Genomic DNA, 18,610 nt, shown 5'->3' on the forward strand with positions numbered 1-18,610 from the left:
ATAAGACAAAGTGTGTTTTTTAATTCAGAGTACTTGAGAATGATGTATAAACGTAATTGGCTTTCTGTTACATTCTCAGCAGTTTTAAAAGGTTATAACTTAAATGTAGTCAGTATGGGAAAACATGTTGACTTGTAACAGTTCTCCTGCATATATTGGAAAAAAGATAACTTCTGAACAAGGAAGAATATTAGTGTGTATTTCAGTATCTGATTATTTTACATTTTCCCACAGATATCAATGAGTGTCAGTTACAGGGAGTATGTCCTAATGGTGAGTGCTTGAATACCATGGGCAGCTACAGATGTACCTGCAAAATGGGATTTGTGCCAGATCCTACCCTCTCGAGATGCATACGTAAGTAATAGTGCTAATCAAATTACCAGAATAGATACTTAGTTGCACTTCATATGAGTATTTGATGGGCCTCAACTCTTCTAAGCTGTCCCCATCTTTTTTGCTGTCCCTGCCTCCTCTTCCAGTTTATTCACTTTACTTTTTAATATAAGTTTATATTCACTTTATTATTTATATAATTTTTATTTTTTATATAAGTCTCAGTGCTCACGCTGCTTTTTTGTCTCTTTGGCCTGGAAGCCTCGGTCTCTACCAGTGGCTGTCCAGGATTCTTGCCACCTTTTTTTTTTCTGGTTTTCTTGCCATAAAACCTGCAAGGCTACATCCACCCTCCTCCTACCCTCAGTATTTTTCACCACATAACAATTGTGGGCGTTCTTCCCACAATTTTTTTCCCTCTCTTCTGGTTCCCCAGCCAAAATTGTAGGAATGTGTCCTGCCCTTGTGTCCTGCCCTACTCTCTTCTACCTCTGCAGCTTTGACCTGGGTGGTTTCTATTACAAAACATTCAGCCCAAGATGATCTTTGGCACATTTTCCTTCTGATTAAGAAGGATTAAAAATTAAGAAAGAATTAAGAGAAGGCAAAAGTTTTGAACAGCATGAATGCAAATATTTTCCTCTGTTAATCAGCTTTTACTTGGTTTGAGATCAACTACCTCTGCAAGAAGAAAATAAGGCATAGAGAACAACTAACTTTCTCACTTTAAGTTTTTGGGGAAGAATATTTACAAGAGAAAAATACCTCATTTCCTAACTTCTTTATCTGAGCTATCTTTAGATTTATGAAATATAGTCTAGAGCCATAGGTGAATTCTTTCATTTTTTCAGCATAATTATCTTTTGCTACTGGTTAATAACACTCAATTACTGAGAAAATTTTTCAGCATTTTGAAGAATTTCTTACCATTTTTCAGTTTAATACCAGAAAAAAGGAGTTGGTTTTTATTGTTGCTTTTACATGTCATATTAGTCTTTGGTTTTTTTTAGTTAAGTGAATGTATTACCCAGAACTGTTAACTGTATGTTAAGGCAGATGCATAAATTAGAAATCTGGATGGACCTTAGCTTCCTGTTACCTTTTATTAGTCATAGCTTATGGCCTTCGGCTCTTTCACATTAAAACTAAGCATAACAAAATGTAAATATATAATTGTCTCTTTTATAAACAAAGTTTCATGTATGATACTTAAACATTTTGCACTCTTATTTATATGGGTTACTTATAGCTGAATGTTTCAGTAGCTATGTAGCTTGACACAAGCATGTATTGCCCATGACTGACCTTAAGCAGTTGGACTTATGTACAAGTGAGAGAGCTGATTCTGACTCTTTATTGTGGCAGTATGGCAACTGCTGGTTTGGAATTTTTTTTTTCTTTAAAATGTTTTTTATCCTTGGTCTAGGATGAGTTGGAATTTGGGAGTGTTTGATGCAAAATCAGAATCTTTTATATTGTGATTGTGACTTGAGATAGGTGTTTGAAATAAAACTTCTGCAGGTGGTAATATTAATCCATTTAACTGGTGTTGGAGGTCTAGTGATGTTTCTCTGTTTTGCTTTTCACGTGAACAGTACCATCCTCTCTTCCACTTTCATTGCAGCTGATAATCCTATAGTTGCTGAAGAGAAAGGACCCTGCTACCGGTTTGTTAGTGCAGGAAAGCAATGCATGCATCCTCTTTCTGTTCAGCTCAGCAAGCAGCTTTGCTGTTGCAGTGTTGGCAAAGCCTGGGGCCCACACTGTGAGAAGTGTCCGCTTCCAGGAACAGGTAAGAACTGTCTGTTAAAAATACAAGCTCTTGCCCCCACCCTATGTTTGTTATGCATGCTTTAAAAACCAAAATCCAGTAATTTATTTTAAACAAGAGGTGTCCATCAGTAAATTATGACAGTTCTTTACATGATAGTAGAATAATCACATATATAGTAGTTTTGTTCATAGGGATTTGTGATTAAAGCAGAGGAATTATCTTTGATATGTTCTGATAGAATTCCAGATTAACAATATTTGCATCTCAGAATATGCCCTTGAACTTTGATTCTCCATCACATGAAGATAACTTATTGTACATTGTATTCTGACTAGATACAGGCAAATTAACCCAAAATCTTATTAATACTCTTCAGTTGTTAAAGGCACCAGTGAAAGGATGGCAGCCTTTGAGAATTAGGTTACAGAATGAAATGTGTTGTGGTTTACATTACAGTTAGTGGGATATGTGTGGGAGTATCTCTGCTTTCTAATCTTCCTTTATATCTTAATCATCCATCTTGAGGAATATGCTAAGCATGATGTTGTCTTCTTAACAATAAATTGGTATTTAAACATTTCATGCCATCTTCCACTCAAACAGTTCCTTACTTGATACATAAAGCTCACTTGTATTATCAGTGTTAGCTTGGAGTCCTGCTGTTTTTTAAATATGTGAGGACTTGGAAAATAGCAGCTTGGTTGGTCACCACCCTCATTTAGGCTGCTTATAGATTAAGATAACACGTATTATACATACTGATTGCTGCTTTTGAGTACCTTCTATTCCTCAAATAGAGGAATAAAACTTAAAATGCTTAAAACTTAAATGACCAAAATTGGAGTCTTTAGTCAAAATCAATTGAATTTTTTTTTTTGTCCGAATATTTGGCCAATATGTGGCCAAATTCATCTTTTATAAAAACATAAAGCATCATTACTTACTGTCCAGCCTGTTCAGTATTTTAGCACGGGTATTTGTAATGGTAAACCACTGTTCTACTGGAGTTGCTGCCGCAAATGTCACTGTTATGATACAGGTTGTGTATTTCTTGAGTATTTTATAAAGATTCAGATCTTGAAAACTAGCTGCTTTGGGAAATACACATCAGAGAGACATGATGAGAGCAGCAGATTCCTTACTTTTTTAAGTTGGGCTTACAGAAATGGAAGTGACCAACATTTTTGAGCATTTCAGTTGATTTTGAAAGCCATTGTTTCCTGCATGACCATTGCTAGATCACTGATTAGGATTTTAAAAGTCCAGTTCACTTTCAGATAAATAATATTTCTATGGCTTTTTAACAGAGAAAAAATATATTCTCACATATTAAACTCACAGTTTAAATGCAGATGCTTTACATCTATGAGAATATTGCATGAGGCTTTATGCCCAATTGTGTGTATTTTGGAGCAGAGAATATTTCTTTTTGTTGACTGCTCTCTAGTCATAAGAAATACATCATTGAATATTATGTGGAATTGGTTATTTTGGTGATTTTTCTTAATGAAAAGACTTCAGAGAGAAAACCTGTAAGTAGAAAATTCTGATTATCTGGGTGGGAAACACTTCCCATTTCATGACAACTTTCATGATTTAAAAACATGTTCCTTTCTGTACAGGTTAAATTCATAACCTTTCAGTTTTCTATGAAAAATGTCTGAAAGTGGGATACTCCAGAATGGGGTAATGTATTTACTGCAGCATCCCCTGTTCATGTAAGAGTCACTGAATTAAAAAGTCATGATCTCACTCTCTGATAGCTTTTAAGATATTTGTACAAAATGGACTGGCTCCAAAAGAGAGACTGAGAGAGGCCAGCTTTATATACCAGATGTTGGGAGCACTTCATACCAGAGCTGTGGTAGAATAAGGCTCACATTTCTAGTTTGCATTTGAGAACATATGACCTGAGACAAGTTTTCCTACATCCTGAGTATGCATCTGAAGGGACAGGTGTCTGATTTTCTCTGTCTTCCTCCTTTGACCGGAATTCCCACTCTCAGTTGGGTGGTTTTTGACAAGTTTTGATATTAGCATTTCCCAGCAGAAAGTATGTCATCGTTCTGAATCCACTCAGTTTAATCAGTTTGACCCTTCTTTTTTTCTGTTACTAAAACACCATCAGAACACAGTGTGGAATTAATGTATACTGCAATTTAATGTATAATTTAATGAATTAATCTCTGGAGTACCTATAGCTAGTATTTTGTGGTTTTATTTTAGATGCTAATTAATTTTAAAACCCTGATGTGTTCAAAGCAGAATTTGTGAACTTACGAATGCCCCACTCTGCACGTCTGTTAAGAAGCTGTAAGAAATCACATCGGGCACATGGGAGTCTAAATTTTTGGTGCTTCCCAACATAGCTTTACCTAGAGCAATGAGAACAATGAACTGCTGTTCTCTCAAGGCTCCCGAAGGTCTCCCTGTCCCTGACAGGAGTAGAGCTATTATCTTTGATGGGGAGGAAGGCTGACCTGTATTTCTTTTTCATTCTAGTCTTCCAGTAGGACTGCATAACCTGATGCTCATGTAGAGCAGCTGCAGAGATCAGAGCAGGTGCTGCCGCCTGACTTTCATTACCTTTTTCTGTAGCAGCTGTATAAATGAGATTATTTCCCCTCTCTTCCATTGGTGATTTGGCTTTTTATGATACTGATCTTGTTTTTTATCCAGCCCACTGAGGTCAGTGGAAAGACTTACTCAATTTAGTGGAATTTGGATCAGGGCTGGTATGAGACCTCTGACTTAGTCAAATTGGATTCTGTGAATGAATGTTGTTACTGGTTGATTCTTCTGCTCCTCTAATACAGGGATGGTGAGCTTTTTGCTTTGGTTTCTGCTAAAAGAGAATGATAGAAATAGTGATCTTAATTCCTTATGCAATGTAGGTAGTGTTGACAATTTGTATATTTAAATTCGTACTCAGAAACAATATACTGTTTGAAGAGGATTAATACAAAAAATGACCTTGATATATTGATAGATTAAACATAACTGAAGAAAGATGGTAAACTGGAGTGGAAACCTCCTGGGAATAACAGCCAGAACATGATTTTAGGAAAATGCTCAGTTATATTAGCATGAAATGCATAGCTTGTCTTTAAGTATTTTTTTTGTAAAAATGTATATACAATATGAGATTAAATTTGTTAGTGGTAGTCATTATATTTTCCGCTATGTCAACATATTGCACTTTTAGACTCCTAAAAGGAATATTTTCCCATCCCAAATCTAGCTGCTTTTAAGGAAATCTGCCCTGGTGGAATGGGTTATACGGTTTCTGGCCCTCACAGAAACAAGCTATATCATCACCCTGCAGTTAGAGTACAGCCACCTGTCATTGGCAAGACCCCGATTACTCAGCCTGTTGTTAAAGGTACTTCTCCTCCACCTCTCCCAGCAAAGGAAGAGCCAGTGGAGGCACTGACCTTCTCACAGAAAAGTGAGACTGAGATGGCTGTGCAAGAAGGTGAGAGTGGGAATATTTAGTCTTTCTATATTTCTGTGTATGTGTCTTCAATGGTATGTTTCTTTGCAGAGTAGCTCTGTACAGTGCAGGACAAAAAGGCATCACATCCCACAGCAGTGTTCCAGGTCGTGGAATGTATTGTGCTGCATGATTTACTTCTGAAACTTTGTGTATAGCTCCTACCAGATGCTGAGAACAATATAGAGAGAATCAGTGCTTGAATCTCACTAAGTTTTATGATAAGAAATAGTAAATATTTGTTGTAAGACTTCTATAATCTCTAACATGTAACAAAGGACTCAACTCAGTCTTTGATTTACCAGTATTTGGGATGGCAGAAGCTGAGGGGGTTTCATCATCTTCCTTCTATATGTTCCTGTAGATTAGCACCACCTGATGTGGGCATGAATCCCCTTCGGTGCGGTCTGCTCTCACCCCTGCAGCTGTGCACTCCCTTGGCGTGACCACCTTGGATCAGCCCCTCTCTGCTGGGCTGTTTAACAATTAGTTGACTCTTCTAAGATACTTTCCTCAGACTTCGTTTTCTCCAAGCTCCTCTAAGAATTTGTAGCAGCTGAGGTTGTCCTGAGTCTAAAACAAATGCAGAAGCAAAGAAATGCAGAAAGCGGCACTATTATAAACACATTGCCAGAAAACTTGGCATGAACTAACTGTAGACAAGAAAAAAACACATTGCTGAAGAACCCTTTCATGATACTGAGTACTTAATAGGTTATTTCCAAGTAGCAGTTATGTATCTGTATGTCAGGCCATTATTAGAAAGAGGCTTCAGTCAGCTAACTTGGCAAAATTCCGTGCAGCATGGGTTACTTTCCAGTTAAAATCACTGCTCTAATTTTGCTTTCAAAAAGAAAACGGAGCTAAACTGAATTTGGGGAGAAGAATAAGCCATTCAAATATACTTACAGGCTGTGCTGGATTATAAAATCTCACATAAACCTCTTAGCTTTTCTGTGTTATGAAGTGAAAAAAAGTGGTGTATCATTTGCTAAAATATTACTTCAGTAATTAGAAAGATTGCCACATTCTAGTAAATTTTGAAACACAGAGAATCTGGAGAAAAAGGGAATTCTAAAAAAAAAAAAATTTTTTTAAATATGCTTAATCTAAGTCAGTAACGACACTTACACATGTTTGAATCTTATATTCCATTTTTGGATACGTTTGCATTTGGAGTTTTTGATATTTTATTAGAAGTTCTCCCAGTTCTGATAATCAGCCTCCCTGCTAATACTGAAGAAACTAGAATGAGTGATTTTTTTTTAATTTTTTTTTTAAGAAGAAATCTATCCTGTGGAAAGTGTTCATTGTGAAAAGAAAAAATCTGTACAGTTTTTTACAGAATCGTACAGATTTTGATCTGTAAAAGACAAATACAGAAAAGACAAACTGCAATAGCAAATGAAAACTTATATGAAATTTCTATGTCTCCTTCCCAGAAAAAAGTCACTTTTGTGAAGGAAAAAAAAAAGCATACCACTTTTGCTTGCTTACAGAAAATGCAAATTTCAAAACTTGTTATATACAATAAATTATTTTAAATTGTTAATGGTTAGTATATCATTATCATACTAATTTACCTTTAAAATAATTACAGATGTTGATATTCCTTGGAAGGAATTTAAAAGTTTAATCAGTTAGCTAATAACCTATGAGTTTCTCAGATTGTTTCTAAGGAAACAAACAGTTGAGAAACCTACAAGGAAGTTGAATACCACATAAAAAATTATAAGCATTGGTCAACGTGTAGAATCTTATTCTGGTTTCAGGTTAGTTTTTATGCTTGCTTCAGGAACATTACTTCAAGTTTGCACCATTTTGGAATGATATTAAAGCCTGAAATTCTTCTGCAATGGCAACAACCACTTTCAAATGTGCTAGTAGTTTTAAATAGAATGTGTAAGTAAATGTTATGTGAAGACCTATTAATTTTCTTTTTTCTTTCTGGTTTTAGTGGCAACTGCAGCCCCTGATCAGGTAAAACATGATGTGATTTATCTAGGAATTGGAATGCAGATCATGTGTTTGAGATGTGATGTTAACTCTGAAAAGGATTTAGGATTTATGAGGAACAAACACCTCACTGTGGACTTACAGTGAAAACCCTGAGGCAGAAAGAGCTCATGCTATTATTATATACAACAGACAGGTAGTTAGGTGTAGGAAAGAGATCACTTTAACCTCTCTTAAGGGCATTGGTGGAGGGTCTAGCTTTACATTGTTCTATTCCATTCTAGAGATGGTCTTTTAAAGAAGATGCTAAAAACTGCAGACAGTACGGAGTAGAGTCACAGATACTGTCAGCTAGAGAAAATGAACTGGAGAGAAACAGTATGAAGCTTTGAGCATTTGTGACACCTGCTTATGAGACTTGTATTAATGGCTGAGTTTCCTAGGTTTTTTAGGGTTGCTGTGTATTCAGTGGAGAAGAGCAGGTGCGCATCTGTGTTAAGCCCCCCCCCCCCCACTCTGAAGGTTCCAGATCCTCTATGCTGAAGAGAATTGGATTTGTTAGGAATAACTGTAGCTGTACTTAATTTCATTTTTCTATAGACTTAAAAACATCTATCACTTTTATGGAAATAAGATGATCAGTGCGATAGCTAAGAGAACCTTTCCCAGTGGTCAAAGACTTAGATACATATGTGATTGTATACTTCTGTGTGATGCTGAACTGCAATTAAATACTATTTGTAAGCAATTAAAAACGAGAGAATGATGCCCTCCAAAGCCAAAGATACAATTAGAAGTTCCATGAAATGGCTGTTTCAAATAATATAAATTTTAAATTGTATGCCATTGTGTAAACATAGTATTCAGTGTTCCTTCAGGTTTAAATGGTGGTAATTAATGATCTGCTATCAAAAGCCACATGTGAGAATGTCAGAAGTTTGTCAAGCCAGGAGTTTGTAGGTTATTATGATGACTCAATTAAGAGAATGTTTCCAGAATATAAATTTTTAATCATTGTTTTAGGAATTAGCTTCCCTTGATCAAGAAAAGCAGCCTGAACTAGAGCCTGGGCAGCCTCAGCTTTCTCCTGGGATTTCAACAATTAACCTGCATCCACAGTTTCCAGGTAACTTGTTTTGGCATGTCTTTTAGTATGAGAGAGTACTTACAGTTCTTCAAAGAATGGAAAAGTAGCAATTATAACAGAGGTTAATGAAAAATTGATTTCAGCTTCACAAGCAATTTTTCCATGAGCAGAATACAGAAAAAAACAAAGTCATGAAAGCTGACGTGGGAGAAACAGAGGTTGGCATTAGCTGGGTGACTTGTTAGGAGGCAAAGACATATTTCAGGCAAAAATGATATCCTGGATTATGTACATGAAAATTTTAATATCAGCAGAATTGAGGCCTTTTACCCCTTTCAAGAGGAAATTTTCCTTAGGTGTCTCCTTGTAGATTTATGCATAACTTCTGCTGCAAAAGTTTTACTATTGTGCTTGGTATCTTTAGCACCTCAGGTTTTTTCACAAGCACAATGGAATGATGGAAGCCCCAGTTATACTATTTCTTCTACTCCAGATCTGAGCAGAATAAACTAATGAAAAGCTCCATAGTGTCTGCCTCATTCAGTATCATGTGTGAATTCTTTAAGGGGGTTTTTTTGAATGCTTTAAGTGTGGTTTTTTGGATATGATTGATTTCCATTCCATGTCACACAGTAGTGATTGAGAAAACATCTCCTCCTCTGCCTGTTGAAGTTGCTCCTGAAGTCTCTACTTCAAGTGCAAGTCAAGTAATTGCACCTACTCAAGTTACAGGTATTGTACTTCCTTTCTAGAACTAAAATAACTTGTGAAATGCCTGTGAGTTCCTGACACTATAACTTGTTCCATGCTACTTCTGAGTTACTGTAACGAAGAGAATGTAGCTGTAGAACAGAAGGGAGTACTCTGAGGAGAAAGAAAGTACAGAACAACACAGCAATGAGGCTACTGTCAACAGAGCCAGGTCTGGGCCCTCCCATGATGTACCCGCCATCTTTGTGCCCCCAAATAAAAGATAGAAGGAAAAATTAATAATTCCACCTCAAATTACATGATCTGCAACTGAAGCCGAGAACTGAAAACTTCCTGGGTACAAGTTAGGTCTTTAGACAGTCTGCATAGGTGTTCATGAAGTATACACGATCATGTTCTTTGAGGGATGTAGACTTCATGTGATGTAAATCAACATGTTATACAAAAATCAAATGAGGAGTTACTGTGACATCTGTCTTAAAATGTTATTTTGATGTTTGTGCTTCTTCCTTTTTTGTTGTATTAAAGTTGCCTTTTCTACATCCAAGTGTCAAGAAGTGAAAATAACAGAAATGCAAGTAATTCTCCTGTCATAGCTGAAACTTGTCTAAGCGATGTCTGTGTCCAAAAGGCATGAAAATTTCACTTGCTGTCAATTTGAAAACAAAAAGGTGAATGTACTCTGTGTGTATACATGAGAGCATTACAATATCACATTGGCTAGTTGCTCAGAATTAACACAGGCTTTGAAGTAATTGCAATATCCAGGTAAATGCTTTAAGATGCACTATTGTATATGGTAGCTACATCTAGACTGCCAAGAGGTTTCCCAATTTGCATTCACAGGGAGAAATTGCACTTGCTTTAACAAAACTTTAACTCTTCAAGATGGCTTTACTTCATGCAGGAACGGATTTATGAGTTATACACAACATGCGCGGGGTCTGAATCACCCAGTTGCTTGAATTACAATTCTGTCTGTAGTTAAATCCTCTGGAATCTACTGTAAGAGTACAGAAAGTATCCTGTCCTGAAAGCATTCAGCTGCCTCCTTCTATTACCTATAATTACAGTTCGTCAATCCTATAGGAAAGTTCCACTAATGGTGATTGTCATACCACAGTCAGCTCTGCTGTGACTCTGCCCCTTCTGCCAGCCAGCTCCCTGCTTCCTTAAGGGAAAGGTTACCCTGCTGGGGACTTATATCAATTAGAAAAAAAATAGGTAGTTTTCCATGTTCTGCTGTTTTTTTCTTTCCTTAGGAAAAGGAGTGAAACTAGAAATTGCTGTGTGCTATAAACAAATCAATCTGTTGTTCCGATACAGTTCCAAGGTTGTTCAGATATTTAAGAGATAGTAAGGTACAAATGAAGCAATATTTGTAGGACAAATTCCTAATTGGATTTAAAAAACTGAATGCAGTTGAGCAGTTTTTGAGTGCCTTAGTTCTGTACATTAAGTTAAATTTCTATGTCATCTATTTCTAAATAGCCTGGATAAATGATTCTTCTTTACAGATAACTTTTTTCCAGGCATTATGATTTCACGCTGCTCTCTAACCTTAGTTTAAATTGCAACTAAACAGTCATTAGTAATTTTTGTGGTAGAACATATACTTGGAGAACTTTTAAAACTGCTGTAAGGGTGTAGCATCCAATGCTGACCATATCTGAATCTCCTTATCTTACAAAATTAACAGATGAGCGTTCTGTAAAAATAATCAGGAACCCACTACAGTAATTTCCTTAATGCAAAGGTTAAATCATATAAATTTTTATTTTGTATTATCTTCATTTTACTTTGTTTTTTAATGTACCCATTTATAGATCTTGCATGGAATATGAGACCGTGTCACTAGGAAAAGCCTAGATGGTTTTCAGATTCTTCCAGATGAGGTATCCGCTACAGAAACTCGGGACTTACAGATTTGATTTACAGTTGTTTTCAGGCCTGATCTTTCTAATTGGATTATGGAATATTGTATACTTACTGAACTGTGTGAGCGAGTTTAACATCAAGCTTTTTTTGTTTGCTTAGAAATCAACGAATGTACAGTTAATCCTGATATCTGTGGAGCAGGACACTGTGTCAATTTGCCTGTGGGATACACGTGCATCTGCTACGAGGGGTATAAACTTAACGATCAGCAGACAAAATGCTCTGGTATGAATGCATGCTTTCAAAAATCTGAAATAACCGTGCTATGAAATGCTTGAAATATACAGTCTGGTCGGGGGAAATATGCTACAGAGCAGTCAGGAGCTGCTTCCTCTACCAAGTGCTTCCAAGTTGCACAGAAACTAGTTTTTGTACATCAAATAAAATTTGCCAGCTAGTCTCTGATACAGCTTTTCAGCTGCTCAGAACTGAACGTGAATTTAATTGAATTGAATGAAAGCCTTTCCCATTGTGAGGTGAGAGAAAAAATGATTAGAAAGACCATCTCTTTTCAGCTTTATATCATGTATCTGAAAGTGTCAGCCTTCTTCTAGGAAGAAATACACTTCTGTTTGGAGAATGAATGACTGAATTAGTGCCTGTTTCTCGAAACGATTTACCCAGCTACCAGCTCTGCAGCTGGACTAAATCCAGTCATTTTGTTAGGTCCTTCCTTTCAACCTTCTGCTGAAAAGAGAAAGTATATTGTAAACTTCCTGGAAGCACATTAGGACATCTACAAAGTGAAGTCTTCATCACCTTCTAAGCTAGTAAATTCTAGAATAGAGGGCTCTGAACAAGAGGCAGAGCCCAGACTGGCTCTACATGAGCTATTTCAGATTTGGAAGCAATTTTATCAGTAGCTTTCCTTCATTCAGAGTATGCTGGTTTCTCTGTAACTTGAATCAGGAAGAGTTTACTATATCATGTTGCCAGATTATACACTATCACCTTTTTATTCTACCAAAAGTTCAGTAACTTCACACTCATACACATGCTATGAGGTGCAACTACAGTATTGAAAAATAATTTACACACATACACAGCCAAATGGCAACTTGAAATCCTTCTTTTTCATTCACATTGTATTAATGTTCCATGCTTGCAACTTGTTCTCAGCTTGCAGTCGGTGTAGTGATTTGAATAGTAATCATGTCACATTCTTCAGGCCAATGCAATATTCTTATAGTCTAAGCCAATAAGAGCATTTTTTTCCAACCAAAACTATTTAATGCATCTTTTTTTCAGCTCTGAGGGAGAGGAAAACATGCTTTTTCAAATAGTTAAAATAATTGCAAGATCAGTCTTTTCAAAAGCATGGCATAGAATGCACAAAAAGAATCACAACTGAATATGTTAATCTATAGTCATGGTTTTATTCCCTTTATAGATATTAATGAGTGTAAACAGGCGCCTCATCTCTGTTCCCTTGGACGCTGTGAAAATACAGAAGGAAGTTTCCTATGTATTTGCCAAGCTGGATTCATGGCCAGTGAAGATGGAACTGACTGCGTTGGTAACTACTAGTCTCCTTTATAGAAAATAAAAATATAAAAATGAATCAAGCTTATCTAAAACCCCCTAAAGTCCCTTTTTCAGCTTTTCTCCTTAACGTCATTGGTACTGGACTGATGTCTGGAAGTGTTTTTAACTGTCTCTTACCAGGTATTGTGAGGAAAATATTTGAATAGCTCCTACTACTTTTCAAAATGATTATTTGTTGAAAAACAATCATTTATTCAGTATCAGGCTTGTTTAGAAAAAATACCATTTAGTAAAAACACTTTTCTGTAGTGGAAAATACAAATATTCAAAACTCTTTCAATCACTAGCAGCTGTAACAAACCATATTTTTAAAATATAGCTGCAATCAGCCATGGACTTTTCAAAACAATGCAAACAGCCTGAATTGGCTGTGATCTTCCTCAAGTTAGCACTGCCTTGGGCACAGTATGCACACAGTGGCACACATTGCTTTTGCAGCCACAGGGCTGCTCACTGGACTTCTCCCTACAGCCTGGTTATTTCTAGATCTCATTCTCTCTGCAATTACATGCAGTGAGGCACAGATGGAACTGCTCAATAAGAACAGCTATAGGGCTGTGGCTTGCAAACAGCGTCAAAAATGCAAACTTACTTCTGTTCAATTAAAGCAGAGTTTAGATGAGATGCAAGCATTCAGTAATTTCATGGTGAAGCAAAGTTGCTCTTCTCTTCTTCATCTGCAGATTTTGATGAATGTTCAAGACCTCATACTTGCGGGGAAGGCTTTTGTATAAATACTCTTGGCTCATACAGATGTGAATATTGTGATAGTGGATATCAAATGAACAGGAGAGGTGAATGTGAAGGTAGGTTTGGAGTCTTCACCAGTAGTAATACAGTAACAGTTGTCAAGCCAGACTGCAATAGGACGAGCCATTTGTTTACATTGACTGCTGTTTCTGATCTTAATGGAAAACTTTACATCTATTTCTTTATTTTTGAAGAAATCTGTCCATTAGATGGAAAGATTAAAATAACACAGATTTTTTTCATGTTTAATATTTTTATATGTGGTATATTTCTTTTAATTTCTTTCAATCTCCATTTGCTATTTGATTTCAGATGGAATGTCTTGACACGGTGGTTTTGTACCTATTTGTGTTCAGAGTTCCCTTTCTCCATCCCACTCTGTGCTTATTTCCATGAGTAATTACCTTAATTAGCTTAATCTTACTGCTGGATTCCTCATACAGCTACTTTCTTCATTTAATTTGCCTTCAGATCATTTAACTTCCCCTTGATCACCAGCTGAAAATGGCAGAATGTTCAAAAATACATTGCTTGTTTTATCTACAGTATGTCCTGGATGATGTAGTGAGGTTACCATTTATTCATATCACAAAACCAATGTCAAATATTACTACTGTTTGGAATTGGTAGCATTGCCTGCTGTTCGAGGGAGGCTTAGCACTACGGCTTGAGCTGCAAAGGGAGAATCCTCAGAGGGTGCAATCTTAAACAAGAAACCTTTTTGAGTGTTTTCCAGCCTTCTCAGTTATTTGATGTCTGGAACTGCGGTTCAATTCCTATTATTTAATTTTTAGATGCTTCAACAGAGTTCCCCCGCTATGGACAGAACCATCTTGGGACAGCTATTTTAACAGCTCTTGCCATGGAATCTCTTATCTTCATTGTTAGTCCTTCCCTGCATACTCTAGCAAGTTTCTGTTTAAAAAAGAAAAAAAATCTATAATTTTTCGTACATTTTGACAAGCATCAAATGATAACTTGACTTTTTTTAAAATTTGGAAATATATATCTAGCATGTATTTCATGCTGCAAGAGCTCTTAGAACATCTGACCTTCGAAACCTGACATTATTTTTCAGTTTGATATTTTTGCCATTTTTGCTGTTCTTTTTTCATTTTCAACTTGAACTGCGAACTAAAAACAAGCAGCCATTTAATTTTAAACATAGTTTTGTTCATGCCGTAGACAAGTTAATTAGGACAGAATAAAATTATTAACATGTTATGTTGCCTAGCAAATAACTTAAGGCTGCTGTGGATATATTTATTGCTCTGAGCATTGCTAAAAGATTCCTCTTTCTATTCAGAGATATTTTTTTGTTTGTTTAAATAAATGTTTCACATACTTCACTCTTACAACTACTTTTTCCAAATCTTCTTTGTCAGTAGGGAATCTGTGATTAAAATAGGCTAGAAATCAGAATATCACAGTGTGTCAAATTTCTTATTAGCCTGTATTTTAAATAGTGTGGGTAGTCCTCCATCATTTAACAATACGTAATTTCTGAAACCACATTCTCTGTTGAAAGTTATTTAAGGTTGCTTAAGGGAAAAACCCTCCTACACTAAATCCATCAAACCAAGGAAATGACACATTCAGAGAATCATTTCACCATGTCATTACACCTACACCTTATAGTCGCCCTATTGACAGATCCCAGATTCCACAAATAACTCCTTCCCACCTCCTCCACGCTTCAAATACAAAGCAAGAATCCTCCAAGGTGTACTCAATACACACAATTCATTTATGCTTCCTCACCCAATCTTCATTCTGCCTTCAAACTATACTCAACACAAGCTCTGTGTCGGCCTAACCTGGGAAACATAAAGAGTGCATATATGGGTGTTTTAGAGTCTGTCATTTATGTAGAACAGTGTTATAGGCATAGCTGAACATCACTGCACACAATTAAGTATTCCTGTAAAACCGTCTTGTGATTTCTTTAAGCTTTGCAGAATTTTGGCATTATTTTGACTGAAAATTTCCGTACTAAATAAATCATTCATGTTGTGTGTTTTGAGGGCAGATAGTCCAGGCAGTTCTGAGAACAGGTTTCAGCAGAAGTGGATTTTTTGTTAGTTGAATTCAAAAAATATCACAGCAATTTCACTGAGAAACGTTTACAGGTCTGCATCGTAGTGGCTGAAGAGGCCTGTTGCTGTTTTTACAAGAAAGTATTCTCAGCTGGACAATCATGATTCTATGAAAAATTGTGATTTGCCCACATCCAGTCAGTTGTTTGGAGCCGGAGTTTTCAATTCTCTGAAGGTTGGAGCATTATCCAGTTAAATTACAAGTGTTGGAGGCTACTTATCTTCTGTGAGCTTGTTCACAAAACTAGGAGTAAATTGCCCCCCCACTACGCTGGAGTAGCAGTCCTTAATTGCAAAAGACACAACCTGTAGGCTTGGAGCAGGGAAGGGACAGGAGCTTAGGGTTTAAAGGTGCCTGGAAATTTCATTAGTTCTGTGCACTGCATGAAGCAAGTATTTGCTAGAAAATATTATAATTATTGCGTAACTAAAGACCATATTATAAAATGATACTCAAGTATGGGAGCAGACTGAAATGAGGCTGCCTACACAGTTTTAATTACAACAGCTTCTGATCACTGGTTGCTTGACAGCAACTTGTCTTTGAATATGATTTTTGTATGCAGTCTCTTTTAGATTGCATGTATTGTGGGTTTCTTTGGTGCAGGATAAGAAGTTCTTGGTAGATGCTCAGAGCTTGGACATGAGATCCATGAGTTTTTCAGGACCTATCTCATCACAAGTAAACTAGGAGCTCTCCTGATGCAAGTCCTTCTATCACCCTAAGCACTGCTAGCCTCAGTGATGTGTGTGTTGCTTGTGCCTTCCCTACTCCCTGTAAACATGATTACCATTCACACAATTAAATTTATAGTCCACATAATACATTCATGCTGCATAACACCAGGACACTGGAGAATACTGAATTCCTCTTTGCTTTGAGAAGCTAGATTTACAATTTTATTGTTGTTGCAATGCACTTATGAAGTCTCTTGAGACGGGCTATAGGAAGAACCTCAGGATGCCTCAGTGTGGTAAAGGGGTGACGTAAGCAAAGTTATTCTCACCTGTCTAAGCCAAAAATCTGATCTGCTGTATAATTTGGAAGGCCTATCAGAGATTTGTAGCGTAACAGAAAAATCAGATTCAGTTGCATTTACTATGATTAATTTATTTCTCAGAGATGCCCCTTTGTTGGTACAAATCTGTGTGAGCTTGTACCTTCCTGGGTCTCTAACAGATAAAGTACTCAACTCTTTAAATGTATTAGTATAACACGAGCACAGTCAGAATAACCAAATTAGCTTATTGTTCAGTGTTCTGTTATGGCTTTGACCACTATTTCCTTCTATCTTTTGTTTTGAAGACATTGATGAATGCCTGACTCCAACTACTTGTCCAGATGCACAGTGCATTAATGCTCCTGGCTCTTACCAGTGCATTCCTTGCAGAGTGGGATTCAGAGGCTGGAATGGACAGTGCCATGGTATGTTCAGTACTCTTCATGAATCTCCAGTTATGGTTCTTGTTTTGAGATGCTCTATTTCCTATTCCATCAGTGATACAACCTGATGACAGCAGTGTGCCCTGGGTCCTCATTTTATTCAATATGGAAATACGAGATTTTTGAAATTACTTTATGTTCTCAGACACAGTATATATGAGGAAATTGTGTTTTACTGTAGATAAATGAACACTGAATCTAGAATGCAAACAATACAATTATAATTACAAAACAGATTTCTTGAAATAGAAAATACGGAACTGAAGGGGATATATTATCAGTGAAACGCTAGTAGGCCATTGTTTGGGGTATTATAATAACAAATGGAAAGACCTTGAGAGTGCTAACACATCAATGTGACTGGCAGGCTTTTCAGTAGGGTATGGGAGTTTGCTCATAAAGCATATTAGTAAAACAGATTTAGGACAGATTTCTCATGTTATAGCTTTGTCTTTTTTTTTTTAAAATGTTAGATTTGCTTTTTTTTCCCAAATCAGTTTTGGGTTTTTTGAGATATAGGTAAGAAAGTGCAAATTAATCCATTATGCAAAAAAATAATATTTTGCAGTTTTGAGTGCCACTTCCTGTGACACTACCAGAAACTTACTTAAGAGTTTTTTTCAGAAACTTAAACCTCAGCTGTGAAAGATCTGCTGTCTGTTGTGAATCCTTCTGTCCACTCTGTAGCACATGCCCTATATTTTGTGATGGTTGGAGTAACCACATTATGTAAGCAGGTGTCTAATAACCTACATAGAAGGTGTTTGCGTTATTGTTGTAGGTCAGATTGGCAGCGTACTTCCATAGCTTATTTCCTAATTGCTCCCAATTGCTGTGGTTTGGTTCAGTTCATGAAGCAGTCTAAGGGCATTGTTTTGATTGAAAAAGCTCTGGAAGATGGACATCTACTGTATTCCAGCTGCAAATGGGCTTTGGACCTGTGGAGCAAGACTAGAGCCAGCTTGCAGTGAAGCACCTGAAAAATGGATGGTGTGGCTGTCAGAGCCTCACTACCAGTTTTGCTTGTACAGATTACACCTTTTTCAACCACCCTGTTTTCTGAAGAGGGCATACTGTATAGCAAATTATTTCTGTCTGAATGTATTGTAAATTTATCAACATGTCATGGCTGCATTGTTTGGTCTTGTCATCTGACATTGTGGAGGAATGTATTTCTCGGGTAATTTCATGGATTTTAATGGAGTTATAGCAAACTATCAAAGGTTTACAACAAACTGATGTGGTTCACTTAGCACTCTATCTTTGTTTTGCTCCTTCCCATCTGCCTGGATTCCTGCTGCCTTTGCAAAGAATGTGGCACATGCACTCTGTTAGAAAGGTTTCCTGTTACTTAATTCCTTTTTTGAAAAATATAAAGCTGACTTACTTTGCATTCTTTCTCAATTTCAAGCTTAATTTCTATACCTATATATGAAAATAGCCTGGTTGAAAATGCCATGGCATAACTTTCACTTGTTTC

At 36.6% G+C, this 18,610-nt stretch overlaps 1 protein-coding gene across 7 annotated transcripts in view; it reads left to right on the plus strand.

The window, feature by feature from the left end:
* LTBP1 (latent transforming growth factor beta binding protein 1) overlaps nucleotides 1-18,610 on the plus strand; it is a 226,182-nt gene that overhangs the window by 146,036 nt on the left and 61,536 nt on the right. For 3 of the 7 annotated variants that reach the window (XM_074896941.1, XM_074896937.1, XM_074896939.1), the window contains 10 exons: nucleotides 235-357; nucleotides 1,961-2,128; nucleotides 5,352-5,585; nucleotides 7,561-7,583; nucleotides 8,583-8,685; nucleotides 9,280-9,378; nucleotides 11,395-11,520; nucleotides 12,686-12,811; nucleotides 13,524-13,646; nucleotides 16,993-17,112. In XM_074896941.1, the coding sequence (XP_074753042.1) occupies nucleotides 235-357; nucleotides 1,961-2,128; nucleotides 5,352-5,585; nucleotides 7,561-7,583; nucleotides 8,583-8,685; nucleotides 9,280-9,378; nucleotides 11,395-11,520; nucleotides 12,686-12,811; nucleotides 13,524-13,646; nucleotides 16,993-17,112 (1,245 nt within the window). The remainder of the gene's footprint in view (nucleotides 1-234; nucleotides 358-1,960; nucleotides 2,129-5,351; nucleotides 5,586-7,560; nucleotides 7,584-8,582; nucleotides 8,686-9,279; nucleotides 9,379-11,394; nucleotides 11,521-12,685; nucleotides 12,812-13,523; nucleotides 13,647-16,992; nucleotides 17,113-18,610) is intronic. The other 4 variants (XM_074896938.1, XM_074896943.1, XM_074896940.1 and 1 more) reach the window with 3 other exon arrangements.

The sequence above is a fragment of the Athene noctua genome, chromosome 1, assembly GCF_965140245.1.
Source record: "Athene noctua chromosome 1, bAthNoc1.hap1.1, whole genome shotgun sequence".
NCBI classification, from domain to species: Eukaryota; Metazoa; Chordata; class Aves; order Strigiformes; family Strigidae; genus Athene; species Athene noctua.